The sequence below is a fragment of the Podarcis cretensis genome (assembly GCF_951804945.1).
Source record: "Podarcis cretensis genome assembly, chromosome: 6".
Taxonomy (NCBI): domain Eukaryota; kingdom Metazoa; phylum Chordata; class Lepidosauria; order Squamata; family Lacertidae; genus Podarcis; species Podarcis cretensis.
The window spans coordinates 63669732-63691567 of record NC_137175.1 but is presented as its reverse complement, the minus strand read 5'-3'; the positions used below and the strand labels follow the sequence as shown (position 1 = coordinate 63691567).

Genomic DNA, 21836 nt, shown 5'->3' with positions numbered 1-21836 from the left:
CAGTTTAACTACATGTGTGTCTTATGGCCTTAACTAGCTCTGTATGCAAAATCTTATAGTCCTAGTTCTCTGCCATGGGCGTAAACTCTTTTTGTATGTGTATATATACACAAACACACACACACACAGCTAGATAAATAAATACACACACACCACTTGTTTTTAACTGGTTTTTTAAGCTGTAAGCAATGTGTGGAAGGTGATTAATAAATAATACTTCTTGGTTCTTACCTGTTCTTTTATTTTTGTCCACATAACAGTACTTCAATTCAAAGTCTTTTAATAAATTATGGATTTCCTGGGGAGGTGGCAAAAGGAAAAAAAACACAATCCATCAGAAGAAACTCAGTGCACTGAACATTTTTATTTTAATGTTAAGGTTTTCGAATTGTTCCAAATAAAGAATTACTCCATAGACATACTGCTATACAAACATTAATTAGGAATCAATATGAGTGAGCACTCACTTCAACCACAAGCTCTGTCCTTTGAAAAATGGAATTCCTAGAGTAGTTACTTTTTGCCTAATGAAAAAAAGAACTATAAAAGGCTGGCATACTGAGTTGCCAGATAAGGATGATGTAGAACACTGCTAATAATGCAACTCAACGGTATTTATTCTGCATTGTACAGCAAAACTCCTTCTGTTTAAAATGAAATCTCTTACTGAGATAGATTGCCTTGTTCTTCACAGAAATGAAATATCAAAAATATAATTTTTGATCCAAACTTCAGTAGTCACATTTTTTTGAAAGATACAGCATTAAACACCATGTCAATGAGTAGTTAGCAATATCTAAAGTCATAGGGGAAAGTCTGCATGCTCCCAACATTTTATTGTGTGCATCTTACCATTGCAAACAAGGTCACAGAGAAGTATAATTAGAGAACACAATTATTTTCAGCATTTCAATGAACTTACACAGTACTACTCTTATAATGCATTTTCCCTCCTCTATAATTAGCAAATTCTGTGCACATCCCTGAGGAATTCAACAGCTAGCACCTGTTTCACAGGTGCTAAATGCTTCTTATTTTTTTCCAAGGGGTGTTGCATCCTCTTCCTGTTGTGTACTGAAAAGGAACATGTGCTTCTCCTCTCTTGTCAATGACTTAGAAAGTGGGTTGGGGGTCAATGGGAACTTTATAGACTCACGAGAGGGACAATAAACTCAGAGGTTTAGAGACAAGGCAATGTATATAGATACCATATTTGGGCTGGTAAAATCGAGATAGTTCCAGAAGGGACATGAGATTTTCCTCATTAAAGAAGAACATTCTAAGCCTGTTGTCATAACAGGCTTATTCCATAGTTAATGGTTGACGGTGAATGCACACCATTCTGGGCTGTTTTGCTTTCTCCCTGCAATTGCATAGGGGAAACTCACCACAACTCCTGGCTTAGTGCTATGCCTGAACCAGTATTTGCTCCCAATAAACCACAATCTGTAAACTAAGGTTTGTTTTACTATGGTATATGAACTGAGTCATTTTGTGGAGGGGTAATACAGAAAGTAAAGTTCACAGAAAGTTTACTTCAAGAAATGCAATTATGAGAAAATGCTAAGATGTCTGAACTATATGACATTACAAAACTGTTAATCTGAGCTTTAAAAGAAAAGGAAAATAGTTGATTATAGCCACAACAAACAGGGGCTGCAATACCTAGTGCTTAAGGAAAGTACCGTATTTTTTGCTCCATAAGATGCACCTGACCATAAGACGCACCTAGTTTTTAGAGGAGGAAAACAAGAAAAAACATCTTCTGAACGAAACAGTGTATGTATGATTTTTGTGGTTCATGCTGTGGCCACAGACATGTGGTTTGACAGTGAGTTTGTGGTAGCCCAATGAAAAATCCTGAGAATCCATGTGGATCCATGCTTTGCAACCACGTTTTTGCGCCATTGCGGCCCCACGCAACAGTGGGTGCGTGATTTTTTTTGGTGCACTCTGTAGCCATGGACATGCTATGTGATCTGATGTTGAATTTGGGGTGACCCAATGTAAAAATCCTGAGGATCCATGGGCTTTTACCTCCCCCGTCCCAGGCAGCCTCCTTTATCGCTAGCGTCCCTTATCTCCCTTGTCGATCAGCTGCTTCCTTTCAACACCCCCTTCCCTCTTTTGCCTTAGTATCTTTTCCTTAGCTGGAGCAGTTTTTTGCTCCTCCTTTTCTTCTAATTTCTCTTCTCATTGCTTTAGTCTTCCTGTCTCATCTCCTTGCAAGTTCGCTGTCTTTACCTCCCCCCCTCCCAGGCAGCCTACTTTATTGCTAGCGTCTCTTATCTCCCTCCCGATCGCTTGTGGATCAGCGGCTTTGTTTCAACATCCACTTCCCTCTTTCAAAAAAAAGAAAAGAAAAGAACATGATCTTCTTTTTGCCCCTGGGCAATTCGGCTCCAGGGACCACGCATTCGCTCCATAAGACGCACAGACATTTCCCCTTACTTTTTAGGAAGAAAAAAGTGTGTCTTGTGGAGCGAAAAATACGGTAGTTTAGAAGAGAAAGGAAAGGTGGCAAAAAGTAATGAGGAAACAATAATGCAGTGGTACCTCGGGTTACAGACGCTTCACGTTACAGACTCCGCTAACCCAGAAATAGTACCTTGGGTTAAGAACTTTGCTTCAGGATGAGAACAGAAATCGTGCTCCAGCGACACGGCAGCAGCGGGAGGCCCCATTAGCTAAAGTGGTGCTTCAGGTTAAGAACAGTTTCAGGTTAAGAACGGACCTCCAGAACAAATTAAGTTCTTAACCCAAGGTACCACTGTAATGGAATCCCACATCATAGGAACAGATACATAGATATTGATTATTATAAAAAGAATTAGGTCTACTTTGGGGGTGTAAACAAGCACTATTATTTAATTTATGAGTCTCTTCTTACAAAACAATTTACAACTAAAAACATTGGGTTGCATCCAGCGAAGTCATATAGCACAAGGACTTCATCCTGTGCATTGGAACTTCATCTCCCCCCCCCCATGCTTCACAGGGTTGTGTGGTGGGATGGAAGGCAGGACAGATTTGGGGGAGCTCACAGGAAAAGGAGAGAGGAAGTTCTCCAGCACAGGCAAAATTCCTTGTGCCAACTGGACACAACCATTATTAGTATTTGTTTTTTTGTTTCTTTTGTTTTGTTTTGTTTTGCTACTTTTATTACAACTTCCAAATAACAATCTATCCAAATCATAACCTAATGCTACTTTCATATTCATTGCCCATGTATGTTGCACTGTTCAGTTTATTTTGATTTCAGTTTATGGCTGGCATATCTTCTCCTGGTGTATCTAGTGTGCGAGGAGGGCCTGTATCAGAATTTCAACATGACTAGGAGTTGACCTGCACACTGCGGAACATTCTTTTCAATTAATGTGCAACTGGCTTGTCTCTTTCTTTTAAAAAGAGCATTTGGCATGGCCTCCCAATCTAGGTCAGGACTGCTGTGCTGGAGGAGAGTTTAACCATTTCCTGCTGGGCCATTTGCTACCAGAAATCACCCCTGATGTGGCTATTTGCCCTTCAAATAGCACCTTTGGAACAATCATCAGTTCCGTATGGAGATTTTGATTAGGAAAACTATACAGGGGAGGCCTGTGCTACCCTCTTAGTCTACCTGCAGATTTTTCTAAAGCAGGTATGGCTTACCTGTGATGCTCCAGATGTTGTTGGACTGTATGACCATGGTTGATGGGAGATTAAGAACAACATCTGGAGGCCCCACAGGTTGGCCAGCACTGTTCTAAAGAAAGACGTGGCAAATTTTACTTACTGATTAAATTTTTATTTCATCTTTCCTCCCGAAACAACAAAACATAAAAGAACAATGCAAAAGCAATAAAATATCCTCACAGGTTAAAGAATTTCAAAGTTGCCAGAAACAGTATCTTTCAGCCACCAATGGCTGGTTGAACAGAAATGTTCTTTAAATTCCACATGTTAATAATAATGTAAATTATGAGCAAGACAGATGTACCTCACCAGGGAGAGCAACTGTGACCAAGAAGGCCCTGTTGTTGCATTAAAAACAAAGAGTACTTTTGGCCCTAATCAGACTGATTATGATATATTTACACACTCAGTCTGCCTTGTAGGTCTCCAATGAAAGTGAATTTGTTACGACACATCCTTCTACTCTACAAAGTGTCCTAGATCACAACACACTCCCACCTTGCCAATCTGCTAATTCAATATACATAGCTTAGTGGGTAATAGGGGTTTGATCTGAATAGGATCAAGTGTATTCTTTTTAGTCAGATTGGATACTAGTCTCTTATTTCATCGGTTAACAGCTGTCAAATGCTGTGTTAATAAAACATGATGCTGCTCCTCAGGCTATCTACATACACTGATAGTATGTTATTGCTACTACTCAGCAATCCAATACATCTGCCTTATGGTGGGTTAAATGCGGGGGGGTGGGGGTGGAGTTGTGACCAGAATGGGGATTCTGACTGACATAGGGAGATGAGAGGAAGGCACATTTCTTTGGAGTCTTAAATCACCATCACTAAAGGGAAGGAATGGTCATGTGTAAATATATATTTGATGTTTACAGAAGGTTGAAAGCATGCCTGAAACTCACACATGCATCTTCTGAAATTTGTCAGCACACATTATTCCCCTTGGAGTACCCATCAAATAAAAACAATCCCTAGCTGACACCTATAAAACAATATTTTTAAAAATGATTCACACACTAAAATGATTGGCTAAGCCTGTCTCTATATATAGGAATCTGTTATACTTTCTGGCAAGTAGGACTGTACTTTAAACAATGGCCTAGCTAGCACGGCATGGCAAACCAAATTCGCAGCTGCTTTGCTCTTCCTCAGTCCTGTTTTACTGCCACTCCATGCTGAGCTAGAACAGCATGTTGCCTGAACACGAGCTTATAACAGAATCATAGAGTTAGAAGGGACCATGAGGGTCATCTAGTTCAACCCCCTGCAATGAAGGAATCTTTTGCCCAATGTGGAGCTCAAACCCACAACCCCAAGATTAAGAGTCTCATGCTCTACTGACTGAGCTATTATGCTCAACTTCTCTTCTCAACTAACCACAAGCTGCAGCCTAGAACAAACCTTGGCTTCAGTTAATGGTTAGAAAGGGGAGAGATTAAACCATGAGCCCAGGTTTGGGCAACACACTAAGTAAAATGTGGCTTAGCTCAGTGTACCACGGAATTAATAGAAGTACCAGGAAGGAGCAAAGTGGCTTCTCTGCAGGGGGTTGTGTGATTCCCCAAATGAATAGTTTGGCTTACTGCATCATGCAAACCAGGCCAATATTCTACAACAGGAGTGGGGAGCCTCCAATCCATGGATATAATTAAGCCCGACAGGGGTTCTAGTTACCCATTAATCACACCCCCTTGACCCACACAACTAATATCACTCCCAATTGTGCATTAGCAAGGAATACTGATTGGCAGTGAGCGCGAGCCTGCTGGCATCATCTGTACTACTGGGTTCTGCATGGGGAACTTGGCAATGCAACTGACCCCTGCCCAAAGTGGGGCATGGGGAATTCCAGCAGGCTTGAAGCTGCCACCTTTCAGCTGATAGGTGGCAACTCCAAGGTAGATGACTAGCTGACAGGCAGCAGCTTCAGCCCTTGCTTAGCTTGGATTTTCTTTTGCAATACAGCTTGCCACTCTCCACAGGGAAGAATTGGCCAGCTGATTTCAGAGTGATGCCAGGTGGGCTGGGCAAAGTTAAGAACCCAGGACTCAGGCTTCTGGAAACCCAGTTCCCCATTCCTGCTGTACAACCTGACAATGTTAGCACACTTTTAAACAGGGCTGCTAGAGTCTGCCTCCTGACCTGTGAAGTGTTTCTTTGAGAACTCCAAATAAGAAAGAAGATTCAGAAATGCTATTTTCCAAAAGGAATGCATATTCTCACATATGTCTTGGGAGCAAAATTATTGTCTTGATTGCAGTGCAACACTACTCAACAGTCACATTATTTATCATCCACATCTATCCCACTATTCTTCTAAGGAGTCTAGGAATCAATGGAGCTAGCTCATTTTTCACCCTCGTAGCAACCCTGTGATCAGGATGGTGAGGTAGGAAGTTCTCCAGGGTCACTCAATTAGCTCTGCAGCTGAGTGAGGATTTTATCCATGGTCACCCCAATTCAAACCCCATACTCTACCCACACTCTGATCTCAGTTCTCATCTCAAATAATACCTTCTTATTCACTACTGACAGCTAGATCACCAACCCGCTACTACAAAGTACTTTCTGTTAAGTTAATTTATAACCTTTGACTTTAAGAGAACAAAATCAGCTTAACTCCCAATACACCAGCTTAACTACCGTGGGAAAAGGCCAATCGGTCTCTTTTAGCTTTTTGACAGCTAGCTGTGCTGCCCACATTATTACAAAGAGAGAAAGTAGATACCGTATTTTTTGCTCTATAAGACTCACTTTTTCCCTCCTGAAAAGTAAGGGAAATGTGCGTGCGTCTTATGGAGCGCGAATGCAGGCTGCGCAGCTATCCCAGAAGCCAGAACAGCAAGAGGGATTGCTGCTTTCACTGCGCAGTGATCCCTCTTGCTGTTCTGGCTTCTGAGATTCAGAATATTTTTTTTCTTGTTTTCCTCCTCCAAAAACTAGGTGCGTCTTGTGGTCTGGTGCGTCTTATAGAGCGAAAAATACAGTAGCTATAATAAGACTTTCGTACTATCCCATGCTACAATGAGAGAATCCCATCTTTTTGTTTATTTCCTGCAAAGCTAAGCATAGCCTTTGGCCATTAGTTAGCATATGTACTTCTTCAGTCTGCTAGTTAGACAGCATAAGAGGCACCAACAAAATCATAGCAGTATCCCTTATGAAAAGGAACCAGAATTAGAAGACTGCTCACTGCAATGCCAGCAGATAAATAAAAGCTTGCACTGGTTCCCCATTTGCTATCAGGCCAGGTTCAAGGCCCTTAACAATTTGGGTGCAGGTTGCCAAAAGAAGTGACTAATCCCTTATATCCCTGCCCAATCACTGGGGTCTTCATGTGAGCCTCTGTTAGTGGTCCCCCATTGCTCAGATGCATGGCTTATATCCACCAGGAGCCATATGTTCAGTATTTTGTAGGACTCTCTTCCTGTTGAGGTCAGAGATGCCCCCTCCCTCTTATACATCCAGCACCTACTGAAGACTTAAAAAAAAATAATTAAAAAAATAGTGGGCATTTTAACAACTGAAATTCTGATTTTATAGCTTTAACTAACTGTCTTCATTGCATTGAGTTACTTGTACACCACTTAGAGATTATAGTAGTTAAGTGGTACAGAATATACATTTTTAAAAATAAAATAAATAAGTACTACAATGAACAGGAAGTATAGTTCTGAGGCAAATGACTTTAACTATGAAAAATGCAGCTTGTGACACTAAGCAGAGATGAGAAAGTGCACATGAATGTTTTATCAACTAATACATTTTATATTTTCTAACCTATCATATAAAGTCCACTTTTGAATGTTAACTCATAAAAATGCTAAATCATAGTCAGATTTCTAATGTACCAAGCAAGCTATGGTACTTTCAAGAGCTTATATGTTCTCACAATTTATTATTTCTAGGAAAAGGCAAATGAAGTCATGTTGAAGCAGCAGCAAAGATGAGTACCTGCTATTTTGTAGTCAGTTTGGAAAAAAGCTTGCTTTTTCATTAAAGGGACTTTTCTAATTGCAGCTGATTTTAAAAAATATATTCCAGAACTAAAAGCTATGCTTCCACAAGACTAAAGATGAACAGTTCCCAATTTTCAAATGCCAAGAAACAGAAGTATGTATCACTACAAAGCTACCAGAAAACATTTCCAAAACAAGTGCAAATGATAAAATATGGCAATTTGGTTTCAAATGCATATATAAGGCATCATTCTCTCAACTAGCGAGTGTTGGTGGCTCAGTGCCTATCAGTGTGAAACACTCCCTGCTTCCAAATAAAGTATCAGTTTCTACATAAAGAAGAGAATGGTCTCCATCTATCTAGAGGTTTCCCTAGAACAGATAATCAGATGTCTGTAAAATTAAAAGTGTATATTTAAAAATAGATGGACAAGGATCTATGAGCTTCTACGACTTATAGAATCTTGATGAAATCGAGTATAGAGACACAATGTTGGAATAACTCAAGCCAGTCCATTGCAAGCCAGCAGAAAGGACTCCAGTCTAAGTGCCCTTTCCCATTGGCTAGTCCAATAGTGATATATGAGTTTCAGTTGATGTGGTCTGAGGATGTAGATAAGGCTATGGATCTTTGCACCACTTGGCTTACGAAGTCTAGCAGGATTGGCCAGGGAGGCTCCAAATGCCTCATTATAAGAGGGAACAGTTTCTCCCTGCCTCAAGGAATGGAGGTGAATCCAATTCTAAAGAAACTTTCCCAGGACCAATAAAATTCAAACAACTAAAAGCTGGTGCTGGGCGTTCCAACTTTTCATACTTTTCATACCAAGTGAAAAAGTACCAAGTACTTTTTCATACCGCAAAAGTACTTCAACATGGAACCTGCAGGCCACACACTGCCTTGTTGCGCAGGGGCAGTGAGCGAAGCCAAAAGTTGGCGCTGGCACGTGCGTATATACACACACAGTCCTTGTGCAGCTTTCCCAAAGCTGGCTAAGTGAAGTGTTGTGCTTTAGAAAAGAGGCACCAGGCTCTAGCAGGGTCACAGAGCCCTCTCAGCTCCTTCCCAAAGCTAGGGAAGTGATAACTAGGATTTGTGATGGAGGCTGGAGGTCTCTAGGACCTTGCCAGAGCCCTCATGCCAGAGCCCCAAGCCCAGCGCTTCAATAACCCAGCTTCAGGAAGGCAGCATGAAGGCTGCAGAGGGTGTCAAATATTGCTGAGGGCTGCCAAAAGAGGTAGTGAGGGCTGCATGCGGCCTGGACCGCCCTGGGCTAGTGGCAAATGCTCCCTCCCTGGGCAACGTGCTGAAGTGGCTGGTTGCTGAACTGATCCAGGTCATCTTGAAGAAACTGATTTTTTGTATAAATTTCAATAGCGGAACAGACCTGGTTCTGGCACCAAGACCGCATTGGTCACCCTTTTGGATGACCTGTGACAGGAGGAACACAACCCCATCAGGTCTACTGGCCCTCTCAGTGACTTTCAGTACCATCATGCTTTGTGGTGGTTCTGCTCTTATTTGAGTGTTTGGAACCAGATAGTGGTGCTGGGGGGATTTTTCAGCTTCAAGGAGCTTGTCCTATAGGCTTTCACAGGAGCCAATTCTATTCCTTGTGCTGTTTAATATCTACATGAAACTGCTGAGGGACAATCTGTAGTTATGGAATGTGCTGTCACCAATATGCAGATGGCACACAACTTCATTTGTCCTTTTCATCAGCTGTGATGGTGGCAGCAGGTGTTCTTGGCAGGTGCCTCAACATAGGAATGGACTGGATGAGAGCCAATATATTCAGGTGTAATCCAGACAAAATGGAGATGTTGGTGGGTCGTCTCTGAATCTTTATAACTGGGATTCAACCAGTTCTGGATGGGGTTGCACTTCCCCTGAAAGATGCAGCTCAAAGCTTGGGAGTACTGAAGCTTGGGAGTCACTGAAGGCACCTGTGGCCTTCATGGCACTGAATACAGTTGACCAGCTCTATCTTGGATGGCTATAACCTGGCATCAGGGATCTACAATCTGATTATTTCCTGTCTGTATTACTGTGCTATTTGATGGTCTTCCCCTGAGCAAGGTCTGGAAACATCTGCCAGTGGAACATTAAGCAGTGGTGTTGCTTAACTGAGACCTGGCATCTTGAGCATATTTACACCAGTTTTTACTCACTTGTAGTGGCTGCCAGAACATTTCTGAACCCAATTCAAAGGTTCTGCAAGCTCAACTTGTGTCCATTGTACAGTATTTTTGGCACAATGTGGAGACATTTCTTCCCTCCCCCATGCTTTTCAGTAGTTTTATTTATCTTAACAGTCACCTGGTTTTAAGGGTTTTAGAGTTTTATTATTCTTTGCTAAAAGTTTTTAGTTGTTGCTTAGTGGATTTTTTATGTTGGTGATGTGGTATAGAGAATCTTCTATGTATAAGTTTTGTAATACAGAGGGGTTTGGCTGTTCCACTTTTTGAGGACGTAATTAGGTATTATATATTTTTGTACAAGACGAATGCCTCGCAAGACGGAAAACCCGCTAGACGAAAGGGTTTTCCGTTTTGGAGGCGCTTCGCAAAACGAATTTCCCTATGGGCTTGCTTTGCAAGACGAAATGTCTTGCGAGTTTTTCCGACTTTTTTCCCTCCCCCCCCCCTTTTTCTAAGCCGCTTATCTGCTTATCCGCTAAGCTGATAAGCCGCTAAAAGCCGCTAATAGCGCTAATCCACTAAGCTGTCAATGGCGAAAAAACCGCTAGGCGAAGAGACTCGCGGAACGGATTCTTTTCGTCTTGCGAGGCACCACTGTATTTCTGAATCTGTGTTTTTATAAGTCACCTGGAAGGACCAGTGCAGATGACACAAAAATCCAGAAATGAATAATAATAAATAATTGATGAAGACTGGCTAATGGGCCAATTAAACAAAGACAGAGGTCATGTAAAGCAGGAACAAATGTTTGTTATTAGCTTATAAAGAATGAAACCCCAAACACTACAAGCTGAATCTATAGTTCCCTAAAGGAAAACTACATTCAAGTACAGTCCAATCCTATGCCTCGTTACCTGAAGACCTACTGACCTAAACAGGACCTATAACTGCAACCCATGTACAAACATCCCACTCAGTAAGAGAAGTTTACATGTGAATGTCCTTCTGGATCAGAAACCATGTATGCCGATTGGATGCACCGTGGCACATATCCAGAGACAAATCATTAGTTCTGTCTTGAAACGTGGATTTCTACACGCATATGTCCAGTAATTGTCTTCAGCCAGTACTTTCTCACAATACCTTCCTGTGCTTATCTCAGGCTTCATCCTTTTACATTTCATTCACATAACATGGTTAAAAAAATACAGTAAACAGCACTGAAGCACCATCCTTCACATGAAACAGAAGATTTAAGGAGAATAAAGTCTATTGCTTTTTAAATTATCATCTAAATGATTCTTGTTCTGAGGCTGCAATATTTCCAAAAGCAAAATATATTTAGACACCATGTGTTTACTCCTATCTACGTGTAATCCAATATTCCGATGGATATCCAAGAAAGCCTGGATAAAGAATGAGCTTAAAGAATACTCAGACAGCATGGCTAATGAAAATGAAAACATCTTGGCAGTGAAATCCTTTTTTGGTAACAATCCCTGCAATCCTATTGCAAGTTTCTATTACAAGGACTATTTGGACCACAAAGACATATGTCCTAAAATTACTTTTCAGCACAGCATAGCAGCTTGACTCCCTCTTACGGAAAAACACTTGAACCTGTTTTCCTGTCAGAAAGTACATAATTTTAAGGAATATTTTAATCTATTTCAAGCAATTATTCTTACAGGACAAGCAGCAGCCTGAATACATATTTCCCATCCTCTTATCTATGCTATGCGGCAAACTCGTTCAGACAGTGTAGTTCCTTATGTGGCCAAAACAGCACTGACCATGAACAAGAGAGAAGTATCAGCAGATTAGGGGAAAGTACAGAAATGTTTTTAAAGTATATATATGGGGGACTGGGGAGATTCAGCAACCCACCAAGAATGCTCAGTGAGCTTGGAAAACTAAGTACTAGAGACAGAAAAGTTGAAGATAATGGAACAGAAACTTCTGAAAGAAGCTCTAACTAGTTGGCTGGAACCTCAACAATGCAATATTTTGTTGAAGGTCTCACTTATTTTTAAACCAATTAATAATCCCCAGAATGCTAATTGGAAAGCTGAAACCTAAAATGGCTTACAGTATGATTCTACGCATGTTTGCTTAAGCAGCAAGTCCCACTGAGTTCAATGGACCTTACTTCAAAGTAAGTTGCTGTGACATTTTTAAGGCCTTCCTTGTATCCATATATGATCAGCATTATGTGTAATATCCAACGTTAACCATACTCAGATTTAAGTCAATTGATTTTTGGGTGGTTTGTTCAGGGAAAGAGTTAGTTAGATCTTACCCTGTAAGTTCCACTGAAACCAGAAAAATATGTACTTCTGTCTGAGGCTGAAGGCAGACCACAGACAAATTGCAGAAGCAATTCTTTCCCATGGTGCACACATATATTTCTTTTGTCTCATTGTCACTCCTGGTAAAACAGATTTTGAAAGTTCTTTTAAGTAGGGTGATGGTGGAAAGTGTATGGGGTTTACAGTTGGCACACCTGTGATCTTAAAATCAGAATTGTCTATTGATGTCCACATTGAGTTGAGCTTTTGTATTTTGAATGCCTCCGCATCCATGCATAGGGCAAAATAGGAACACAACAGGTTTCAAGGGTTTTTTTTTATCATATCCACTTCACAGCAAATGAAAGGAACTGGCACAGTCTCTGCAAGAACTGTAAGATCTTAATCTGGTTTGATTTATGGCCTCGTTCTTTCCTGTATTTTAACTTATTGCAAGTTGATATGAGACTTATTTTTAAAAAGCAATGAATACATTTAATAATAAATAATAATAAATGGAACATTTGCACTCTATTATAAAGATGCCAGACTTTGGAACTTTTTATGTGGTACTTGACAGAACAGAATATTATTGTCTTCTTTTTATCACTCATTTTCATTATCCACAGACTCATTCAGTGACATTCATTAGCTTGCTCATGATAGAATCTTTGCCTTTAACTTGCCAACGCCTTACTATTTTAACAGTAATGCATTTCATTAGAAGTGTGTCCCTACCACTAGTAAACATTTTATGCATATCAATACAGTAATTTTCTGGGGACTAATAGCCTCTTTAAAACTCAATTCTGTATAACCTACCTCCACCCACTAAAGCAAAGCACATAGAGATTGTCACTGAACAAGGCAACTTGTTCAGCATTCAGGAACATAACAGGAGCTAGAAAGTCCTGGTTAATTTGCATGTTTTATTGCATGAGATTGACCACTTATAACTGGATATGGCATGGGTTTATTATACTTTTATTCCAAAACTGTAAATGTTAGAGGAACTTGAGACTGCCTTTGCGAAAACCTCTTATCTTGAGTTGGAAAACTATGACAATTTAAAACAATAAGAGTTCTACTTCTTTATTGTTTTCCCAAACTTTCCCCAATTTTCAGATGCACCTGCGCAATCATGAAGACTACAAATCTGTTACTTAATGGAAAACAATAATTTCTAATGGTGCCCAAAAGGCTGAGAAAGATAATTCCAAAAACCTCCTATTGGCTATCCATGTCTGTATCTTCTCATTGAACTACTGTACAACCTTTGCAACAGAACATAGTTATTCTACACAAGAGTTAGAAAAGCCAAGGGGGAAAAAAGAAAAACAGCTTCAGCTATCTATTCCAGTTAAGTGTCATTGAAGTTAGCAATGGGAAGCAATTTAGAATGTGTAAGTTCTTTAGTCAATAAAATAAAACTCTTACAAAACTTTCCTCCACCTACCCTACAGGCATATATTATTGGTGAGTGAATATGAAAAGTAAATAAAAATGATGGTCTCAGCAACAGTAAAAGACATGCAAAGCAATAAACAAATTGGGGAGGATGAGAACATACAAGTGTTTTTTCCAAAGGCAAAAACAAGGCACAGACTTGAACAAAATCTCATCTGCTTTCCGAATAGGAGAACAAGAAGCAATGCCCATTTTGTTTTGCTTCTTTTCTCCTATTCTGGCTGCCTTTTGACTTTCTTTATTCAGGGATGGGAGTTCCTGCTGAGCTGCTGCTCATGCCACCAAGTGTAAGGTATAATCCCAACACAGGGCAACAAGCAAACTTCCTATCCACAGCACTGTATCCATTGCAATAAAGCGAAAGACAACTCCGCATGTTTTGCTGCTATGAAAGGGAGAGAGGAGTGTTCTTCCTTAACTCCCTCCAGCCCACAATCCCTCCTAGAACTTTGAAGACTTAGGCTTCTGCATGTGTTCCCTTTCAACCAATTATAGAGACGTCCCCTCTCTCCCACTATCTCAGGAGATGAATGACGATACCTACCCACCTGGGTCACTTATCATTACCTGCAAAGTTCTGGAATCTTATTATTCCCAACATTAAAAGGGGGGCCCTTCCCCTTCTTCTTCCACTTTGGAGAGGATGTGCCTCTGGAAGCCTCCCTCCCAAGCCCAGTCACCTCCGTTATCCCTGGCAAGTTCTAAATTACCTCTTCCCTACCAAGAGACGATGCACCCCCGGGCCATCCTTTCTCTCCCCACGGGCTCCCGTCACGCTCCTTGAGTGACCAACTCGGCGTGACCAAGCTCCTTCCACAGCTGCAACCCATTAACTCTCGGCTCCAGCCCCGGGGAAAGCTGGGGGGACCCGTGGATCGTCGTCCTCCTCCCCCCCCGCCGCCCCCCCGAGGGATCTGCCCGAGCGGCACTCCCCACGCGCCTCGAGGGAAGGGGAGAAATGGGGGCGTTTCGCTCACCTGGCTGCTGCTCTCGGCGGGCAGGTTCCTCAGCAGGATCTTGCGCCTGTTGCTCAGCTCCCGCCTGGTTCCGCGCAGCCTGCGGGCGATCTCCTCGGGGGCCAGAGCGCGAGGCGTCCCCGCCGCCGCGCCCTCCGACTCCCCCAGAGTCCCGGGCAGCTCGGCGCCGCTGGACCCCGACGATGCCGCCATCTTGCCGGCCCGGACGCGAACGCAGCTCTCACACCGCCCGGGGGGTGGAGGCAGCGAGTGGGGGAAGAGAGCCAGTCGGGGCGGGCTGGGCTTGGGTCTGGGGCGGCGGCGGAGGCGGCAGGGGGCGGGAGCCTGGGGAGGAGGGAGCTGGGCGCCACCCCGCGCGCAGGACCCAGCAGCCCCGCTGCATACAAAGAGAGGAGAGGAGGACGGTCTCGCCCGCCTCCGCCTTCCCCTCGCGCCCCCCGACATGCCCCCTAACCTCTGAAGTACATCACTGCACTCTTGCTGCCTCTGTTTCGCCTCAGAATCACGCCCAACCACAGTCAGAGCGCTGTTTTGCGTGGCTGGGTTTTTTTTCCGGTCGAAAGAAAATGATAACACACTTTTGCTAGGTTGCTTAAAGAACAAACGCCGTTGTTTTCGGAAACAGGCGCGGCTGCTCTTATTCGGAACTGCAGCGCTGCGATCCGGGCGAGCACGACTAGCTAGCAAGGCTGCTCTCCTTTCCCCTTTGCTAACCCTTTAATAAATAGCCGGGTTTTCTACCTCCGGCAGCTGCGTAAGAGCGCGCGAAGTGGAAGGCAAAGGGCAATTCGCCAGCAGTCGAGATGCAACGGGGAGGTGGGGCGGGGGGAGCAGTGCCTGTTGCGCTGCATATGCAGCTCGCAGAAAACGGTGCGAGTTGAAATGGAAGTGAGCTAGGCTACGGTCATATGCATACTTGTTTGGAAGTACGTCTCACTGAACTCCAAAAGACTTACTTCGAAGCAGGCAGGCATACAATGCACCGTTTGGCCAGAACGTGGTGTTACAATGGCACTCTAAAAGCCATTTCTCATGCGCGTTAGGAGTCGTGAGAGCTGCTGGAGTTCCTCACAGGAAGGGCGGAGTGTGAAAAGCAAATAAAACTTAGTTGCCGTTAGGGATCTTTCTTTTCTGCTTTTGCTTTGTGCTTGTTTTCCTATGGGGGCATGGAGTTTGCATGAGCTTTCCAGACACTTATATTTAGCCACGTTTAACAGCCTCTGTAGAAAAAAACTAGGGGCATAAAATGTGAAACAAATCTTTGTGTTTTAGAAATATGGCCCTTTTGTATTTTGTTTAATAAATATTTCTTCATTTTTACTTTTTGCATTGCTCTGCTGCTTTGTTGCTTGCTGCCCTGCGCTCCTTTGGGACAGGATACAAATTTATTAAAAATATAAATATTATTGTCGTTTAAAATGGCTTTCTTGGTTAACTAAATAAAAATAAAAACCCCCGCAAAAATACGTTTAGAAATCATAGGAAAAGGAGAAAGAAACCAAACTGACCCAGAAGTTAAAAACACAAAGGACATAAAATCTTATTTGGTTTCAACAGCCACCAGGTCAGCTGGATAAAAATAAAATAAACAGATGGGGTCAGAATGAAGAACTGTTGAGTAGAGAAATTCCACCCCACCTTGTGACCCTCCCAGTTCTAATTTGCCACCCACTAACAATGGAGGAACACAAAGGTCACTCTGCCAGTGCAGGTACAAACATGTCCCTGAAAGAGGGCTTGCCAGTAGAGTAGCTGCCAAGCAAATGGCCCTGAAACTTGGTGTTTTGGTGGTGGGGTCAGTCAACCCAGGGTCTTACTACCACCATGCAACAAATATCAGGCCCAATCACTGCTTCAGCAAGCTTACTGGCCGGTCTGTCCCCCACCTTATGGTCTAAAAATACCAACAAAACAGTTCTATAGCAAAATCAATATTTTCCCCACCTTTCAATTAACTTATTCATGAAAGTTAATAACTAAAATTAATGTTAAGGATTCCCTGTACTCTTGGCTCTATATGAGCAGCAGTTGTTAGCAGTATTTCCTGGGAAATCATTAGTCACACATTGCAGCTGACTCCTTTAGTTAAAGGTTGCTGAATCCTCCATATTGGAATTGCTATAAATAAACCTGATTGCGCCTTACTTAAATGCCAGGCCTGGGCAATACAATCTATAACATCCCATCATAGACTGGTTGGTTCCACACTTAATTACCGCTTCACTTTCTACAGCTGCAAGTTGTATTTGGGCTGCATTTTTGTATTTCCCGTTGCATTAAACATTGCACATCAGTAAAGACCGACACCTATTTGCAGGCTTTGTCTGACAAACCGGACCAATCAACTGTCTGATCCTGTGATTGGCTGCATGAGCAAGCCAGTATTTAAAGTAAGTAAAACTTAGAATATGGGGTGTTGCACTGAAATGATTGGTTAACCCAGGATAGGTGCACACTGTTGCTTAGTTGATGCTCGTATGAGTTGATGCTGCTGCTGCTGCTACTGCAAGTGTGGCACGCATGGTTTAACTACTTCATGCAAAGTTTTTGCAAAGCTGATAGATTTCGGCAGAGGGCAAATAGAACTGGTGACCATTTCCTTTTGCGATAACCCAATGTCACTTTGTCAGCACTTCTTCCATCTCAGATATTTGCCAGTTTCCTTTTGCAGCATGACTGCAGGTGACAATCAGCGTAACAGGAAAAACTTGCCCCACTTGTAAGTGCAGGACTCCGCTCCCTGCAGTTTGCAACTGACCAATGACTTCACTTATTTATGTGTCAATTGATATATCACTTAATTTTGATTGTCTCTAAGTGGTGTACAAGTAACTCAGTACAATAATGACAAATACCAGGAGCAAGACTGTAGCAGCATATCATAGGACTAGGACCATGAGGTCAAAACAGTCTCCCAACGCTACTGTCTGGACCAGGGGTAGGCCTTCTCAATCCGGCCTGTGGATGGTCTGGGAATCAGCGTGTTTTTACAGGAGTAGAATGTGTCCTTTTATTTAAAATGCATCTCTGGGTTATTTGTGGGGCCTGCCTGGTGTTTTTACATGAGTAGAATGTGTGCTTTTATTTAAAATACATCTCTGGGTTATTTGTGGGGCATAGGAATTCATTAATTTTTTTCCTTCAAAATATAGTCCAGCCCACGACATGGTCTGAGGGACGGTGGACTGGCCCACCGCTGAAAAAAGTTGCTGATCCCTGCTCTGGACAGAACCCTGTAGGTAAGAGTAAAGAAGCCACTGTAAAACAGTGCCCAATACCCAGTCCAGGAGGATACCATGGTTAAGGGTACCAAAAGCCACAAGAGACTGAGAAGCAGACACACAGATGCATTACCTCTGTCCCACTCTCAACACAGGTAATCCATCAGGGTGACCAATTAGGGCACAAGTATCAGAAGTCTTCTGCTGCTGCTCTCTCTTTTGCTGTACAGCGGTACCTCGGGTTAAGTACTTAATTCGTTCCGGAGGTCCGGGGGAACCTGAAACTGTTCTTAACCAGAAGCACCACTTTAGCTAATGGGGCCTCCCGCTGCTGCCGTGCTGCCGGAGCACAATTTCTGTTCTCATCCTGAAGCAAAGTTCTTAAGCTGAAGCACTATTTCTGGGTTAGCGAAGTCTGTAACCTGGAGCGTATGTAACCCGAGGTACCACTCTATTTGTATAAAAGCCAAGAGACTTTGAGATACTACCCATCCATACCCATCCATTCTGGGCAAGACAAATAGAAGTGCAGTAGAAATTACGTTAATCTCAGGACACAGTTGACTAAGAGATTTGAACGTATAAGAAATCTACTTTAAGAAAAAAATCTGTAATGTACTCAGAACATATTAAGTTTGTAACCTGCTGGATCATTAAAATCTATGTTCGCGTGTATCCTGTGTCTGATTGTATAAACACACCTTATATAGCAACGTAACATCCTTCATCTTGTTAAATATGGGTTTGCAGTCGATTTAACAGCTAATGTTTTATAATTTTAAAACAGAGAGAATAAACCATTTTGCAAAACTAGTAGTTTAGTCTCCAGTGACCAAGTAAATATTTCTTTCCACCTTCTGTTAGCTGATTTTACAATATTTATGTAGGTATGGAAACGACTTCTGTTAAGATTCCAAAATGTCATAAAAGGTAAAGTAAATAGTCATTAAAAAGAATCAAAGAATGCAACAACACCTGCCCATTTCATGAGCTGCAGTGCTTGTCTGGAGTGGTGAACTGCCATTAAATGGTTGAAGGACATTACTGTGAAATATTATGATTCTACTGCTACTCAACAGAAATGAATAAATGAATGGAAAACCAGAAGTGGTTCTTCTCTGGCTCAAATGATCTAGAATCATGGAGGATAAATTATTTGATTACTTCCCTGGAGTATGGTGACCAGTTTAAAAATGGACTGCAGAGACTGAACTTCTTCTATAGCAGTTGGCAACCCTGTTGAATAAGGGAAGGATGGAGAAACACTGAGAGGGGAAAAGAGACCATTTTCAGTAGGGCAAGCAGTGTGTGACACTGGAGGTGGGATGGCCTTTTAAAACAAGGTGTCAGTACAGTGAGAAGGGAGTTCAGAAAGGCTCTGTTGAGCTAGCTTGTTGGTGTTAGCTTCTATGTTGTACCCACCTTTGCTATTCCTCCTTGTTAAACTGCTTGCTGCTGCTGCTTAAAAAAACACTCAGTGCCCCTCCAACACCATTTATTCAAACTTATCGCTCTTCCATTTCTCAGCTACCTTCTGTGAGAGAGATAAAGGATATGGACTCCTCCAATATTCCATAGTGCCTTTACAGACTGTACTTCACTCCTGGTACCATGTGTTGTCTTCAACGTGAAGTTTCAGCTTCCACGTAGTAAATTATTGTATTCGGACAACACCCACTGCCTGAATTTAATCTTCTCCAACTGAACAAGCTGTCAGGCATGCTGTTAAAGATATAAGAGCATAGATCATCATGGGATGTGTGCACAAAGGGAGCTGCAGAATAGGAAAAAGAATGGGGCATGGCAATTTGGGGTAGGCTGTGTGCAAGAGAGAGTTGAGAAAAGCAAGGAGGAGGGCAAGGGGGGTGAATGTGATAATGGGGTTTGTATGCAAAGGGGGCTGCAGAAAAAGAAAGGGGGGAGGCATGGAAATGGGGGTGAAGATGCAAGCAGATGCATGAAAATGTCTGCAGAATATATTCAGCTGCGTTATTGTACTGGGCCCAGTGTATTACACCCTTTTAGGGTGTAAAGAAGAATTGCTGTGCCTTGGTTTTCATATTGCTAGGCCTTTGGCTTTGGCCCAGAAAATTGTAAGCACATGGGCTTTTTATAGACAACTACAGGAAGTCAAAGATCCATTTCAGCACATTTCTTTTCACTTGATATATAATGATGAGCACCCTGTGGAACCCAGGTTTTCTGCATTATAGCAATTGCTTTTAATTCCTGGGCTAAAACAAATCTACACTGTGTGTCTAGAAAACTCTAGTCCAGAGTTTAATACCAGCAAAGTTTCCCGCTCTAAATTATCAATGCATAAATATCTCTTTTTAATCAGCATGAAGTCTGGGGGGGAAATATTGTCTGCTATTGCTCATACTGAATGCACAGTAAAATTATCCTCCATCCTTTGATGCCGTAATCCATAATAGGGCAACTTATTTAATTGCACAAAATAATGAGTAATATCTTGAGTTCTGCAGATTAATCAGGCTGAGTGCTGAGTAAGGGGCTTGCTCCTGAAACCATTAAGAGTGCATTATTATTAAAATGGTGTGTGGAAGCACCTAGGCTCTTCTAGGTGCTGTGCTGATTTCAGATTACACTCAGGGATGATAGGATGAAGAAACATGCAGAAATCAACTACTCAATTAAAAATAATAATAAAATCTAGGTACCTTCTATATCTCAAGTAAAAAAAGAGAGAGGATAATTTAACAGTAGTGACACAAAGTTAAATCTAGTCATGCCTTTAATGCCCCTATGAAGTAGAAAAATCCTGAAACGTGCGTATTAATAGGACTTAATTGTCAGAAGTACAGATAGGCAGGCAGCAGATACCAGATAAAGAGCATGTGATCTTTAAAGTTAAAGCAGAGCCAGCAAAAGCCAAGGTTTTAATCCAGACTAATGAGTCCCCTTCTGTGACCTTGATCTGTAGCCAACATGGGTCTCCTTAGCCAACATGAAGGATAGCTCTTCAATTCAACCAATTCGGAAGATGAGAACAGAATGCCAGAAGTCTGTGGCATCGGCTACCCTGCAAGAAAAGTTAAAAGCATTTGTTTACTATTATTGTTACATGCTAACTGTGGGCCAACTGTAGTTAAGCACTACCAGTACTGGGATAAAACAGGTGATAATGTAGATCCATGGGGTAGGTGGGATTCAGAGTTCCTGTAAATGGAATGTCGCTCATGGGACATTCGCACCAGAGGGAGGGAGGGAAAGGTGAGTTTCATCAAATTCTCCTCCTTTCTACAGTGCTCTGTAGCACCTGAAAGCCCAGGGCATAAGAAACAAGTCTTCTACTCAGACCACTGGGTCCCTTTAGTTACCGTAAGTATTGGCTCACATGAATTTCAGAGGACATTCCTAGTCCTACCTGGAGAGGCATGGGATTGAACCTGGGACTTTCTGCATGCAAACAATGTGTTTGACTACTGAGCTATGGCCTGCCCCTGCATGCACCATCTGAGAGATGCATTGCCAACCCTCAAGCAGGGATGCTCCTTGTGACCGAATTCTATGCTGCTTTCTTCTGGGAAAACTTTCCTCAACCTGATCCCCTCTAGATAATTTTGACTACAAATCCCATCAGCCCGTCAGATGGTAGTTGAGTCTGAAACATTTGGAGGGCACCAAATCTGGGATATAAACACTGCTGGAGAAGTTGCAAGCTGTGCTATTACATCAACAATATGCAAGAACCAACCAGAACAAAGTCCATATTTGAACAGAGTCTGCAAACTGACCACATGGCTACATCAGCTTAATTTTGTTCTTCGTTCTCGTTACCCCCCTGCTTTGTGTAAAAGCTTATTTGATGAAGGGTACAGGAGAACTCAAAGGACTTCTGTGACATTCTGGTTGGTTAAAAAAAATGATATTGTCCAATTGTGGGTTCTGAAGTACTTTAAAGTGTGTTGGTGTAATGAAAGCTTTGCACATGTGGCAGTGAGCATACTGTGCGTATCAAAATCTGTAGCTTTTGGATTGATGAGGACATGTGTAAAAAGTATAAAGCTGAGCAGCAGATGGATCAGGTGAACCAGAGCTGTTAAACCTAAGAGGTTGGCCAGAACACTTTCAC

The 21836-nt window shown here is 42.2% G+C and overlaps 1 protein-coding gene across 2 annotated transcripts in view; it reads right to left on the bottom strand.

Annotated features, from left to right (window-relative positions):
• RAVER2 (ribonucleoprotein, PTB binding 2) overlaps nt 1-14792 on the bottom strand; it is a 41313-nt gene extending 26521 nt beyond the window's left edge. The window contains exons 1-2 of one of the 2 annotated variants that reach the window (XM_079981989.1): nt 14520-14792; nt 232-298 (exon numbers count right to left, since the gene is read on the bottom strand). In XM_079981989.1, coding sequence (XP_079838115.1) covers nt 232-298; nt 14520-14711 — 259 coding nt within the window. In that variant the 5' untranslated portion in view covers nt 14712-14792. The remainder of the gene's footprint in view (nt 1-231; nt 299-14519) is intronic. The other variant, XM_079981988.1, reaches the window with a different exon arrangement.
• Nucleotides 14793-21836: the final 7044 nt, after the last annotated feature.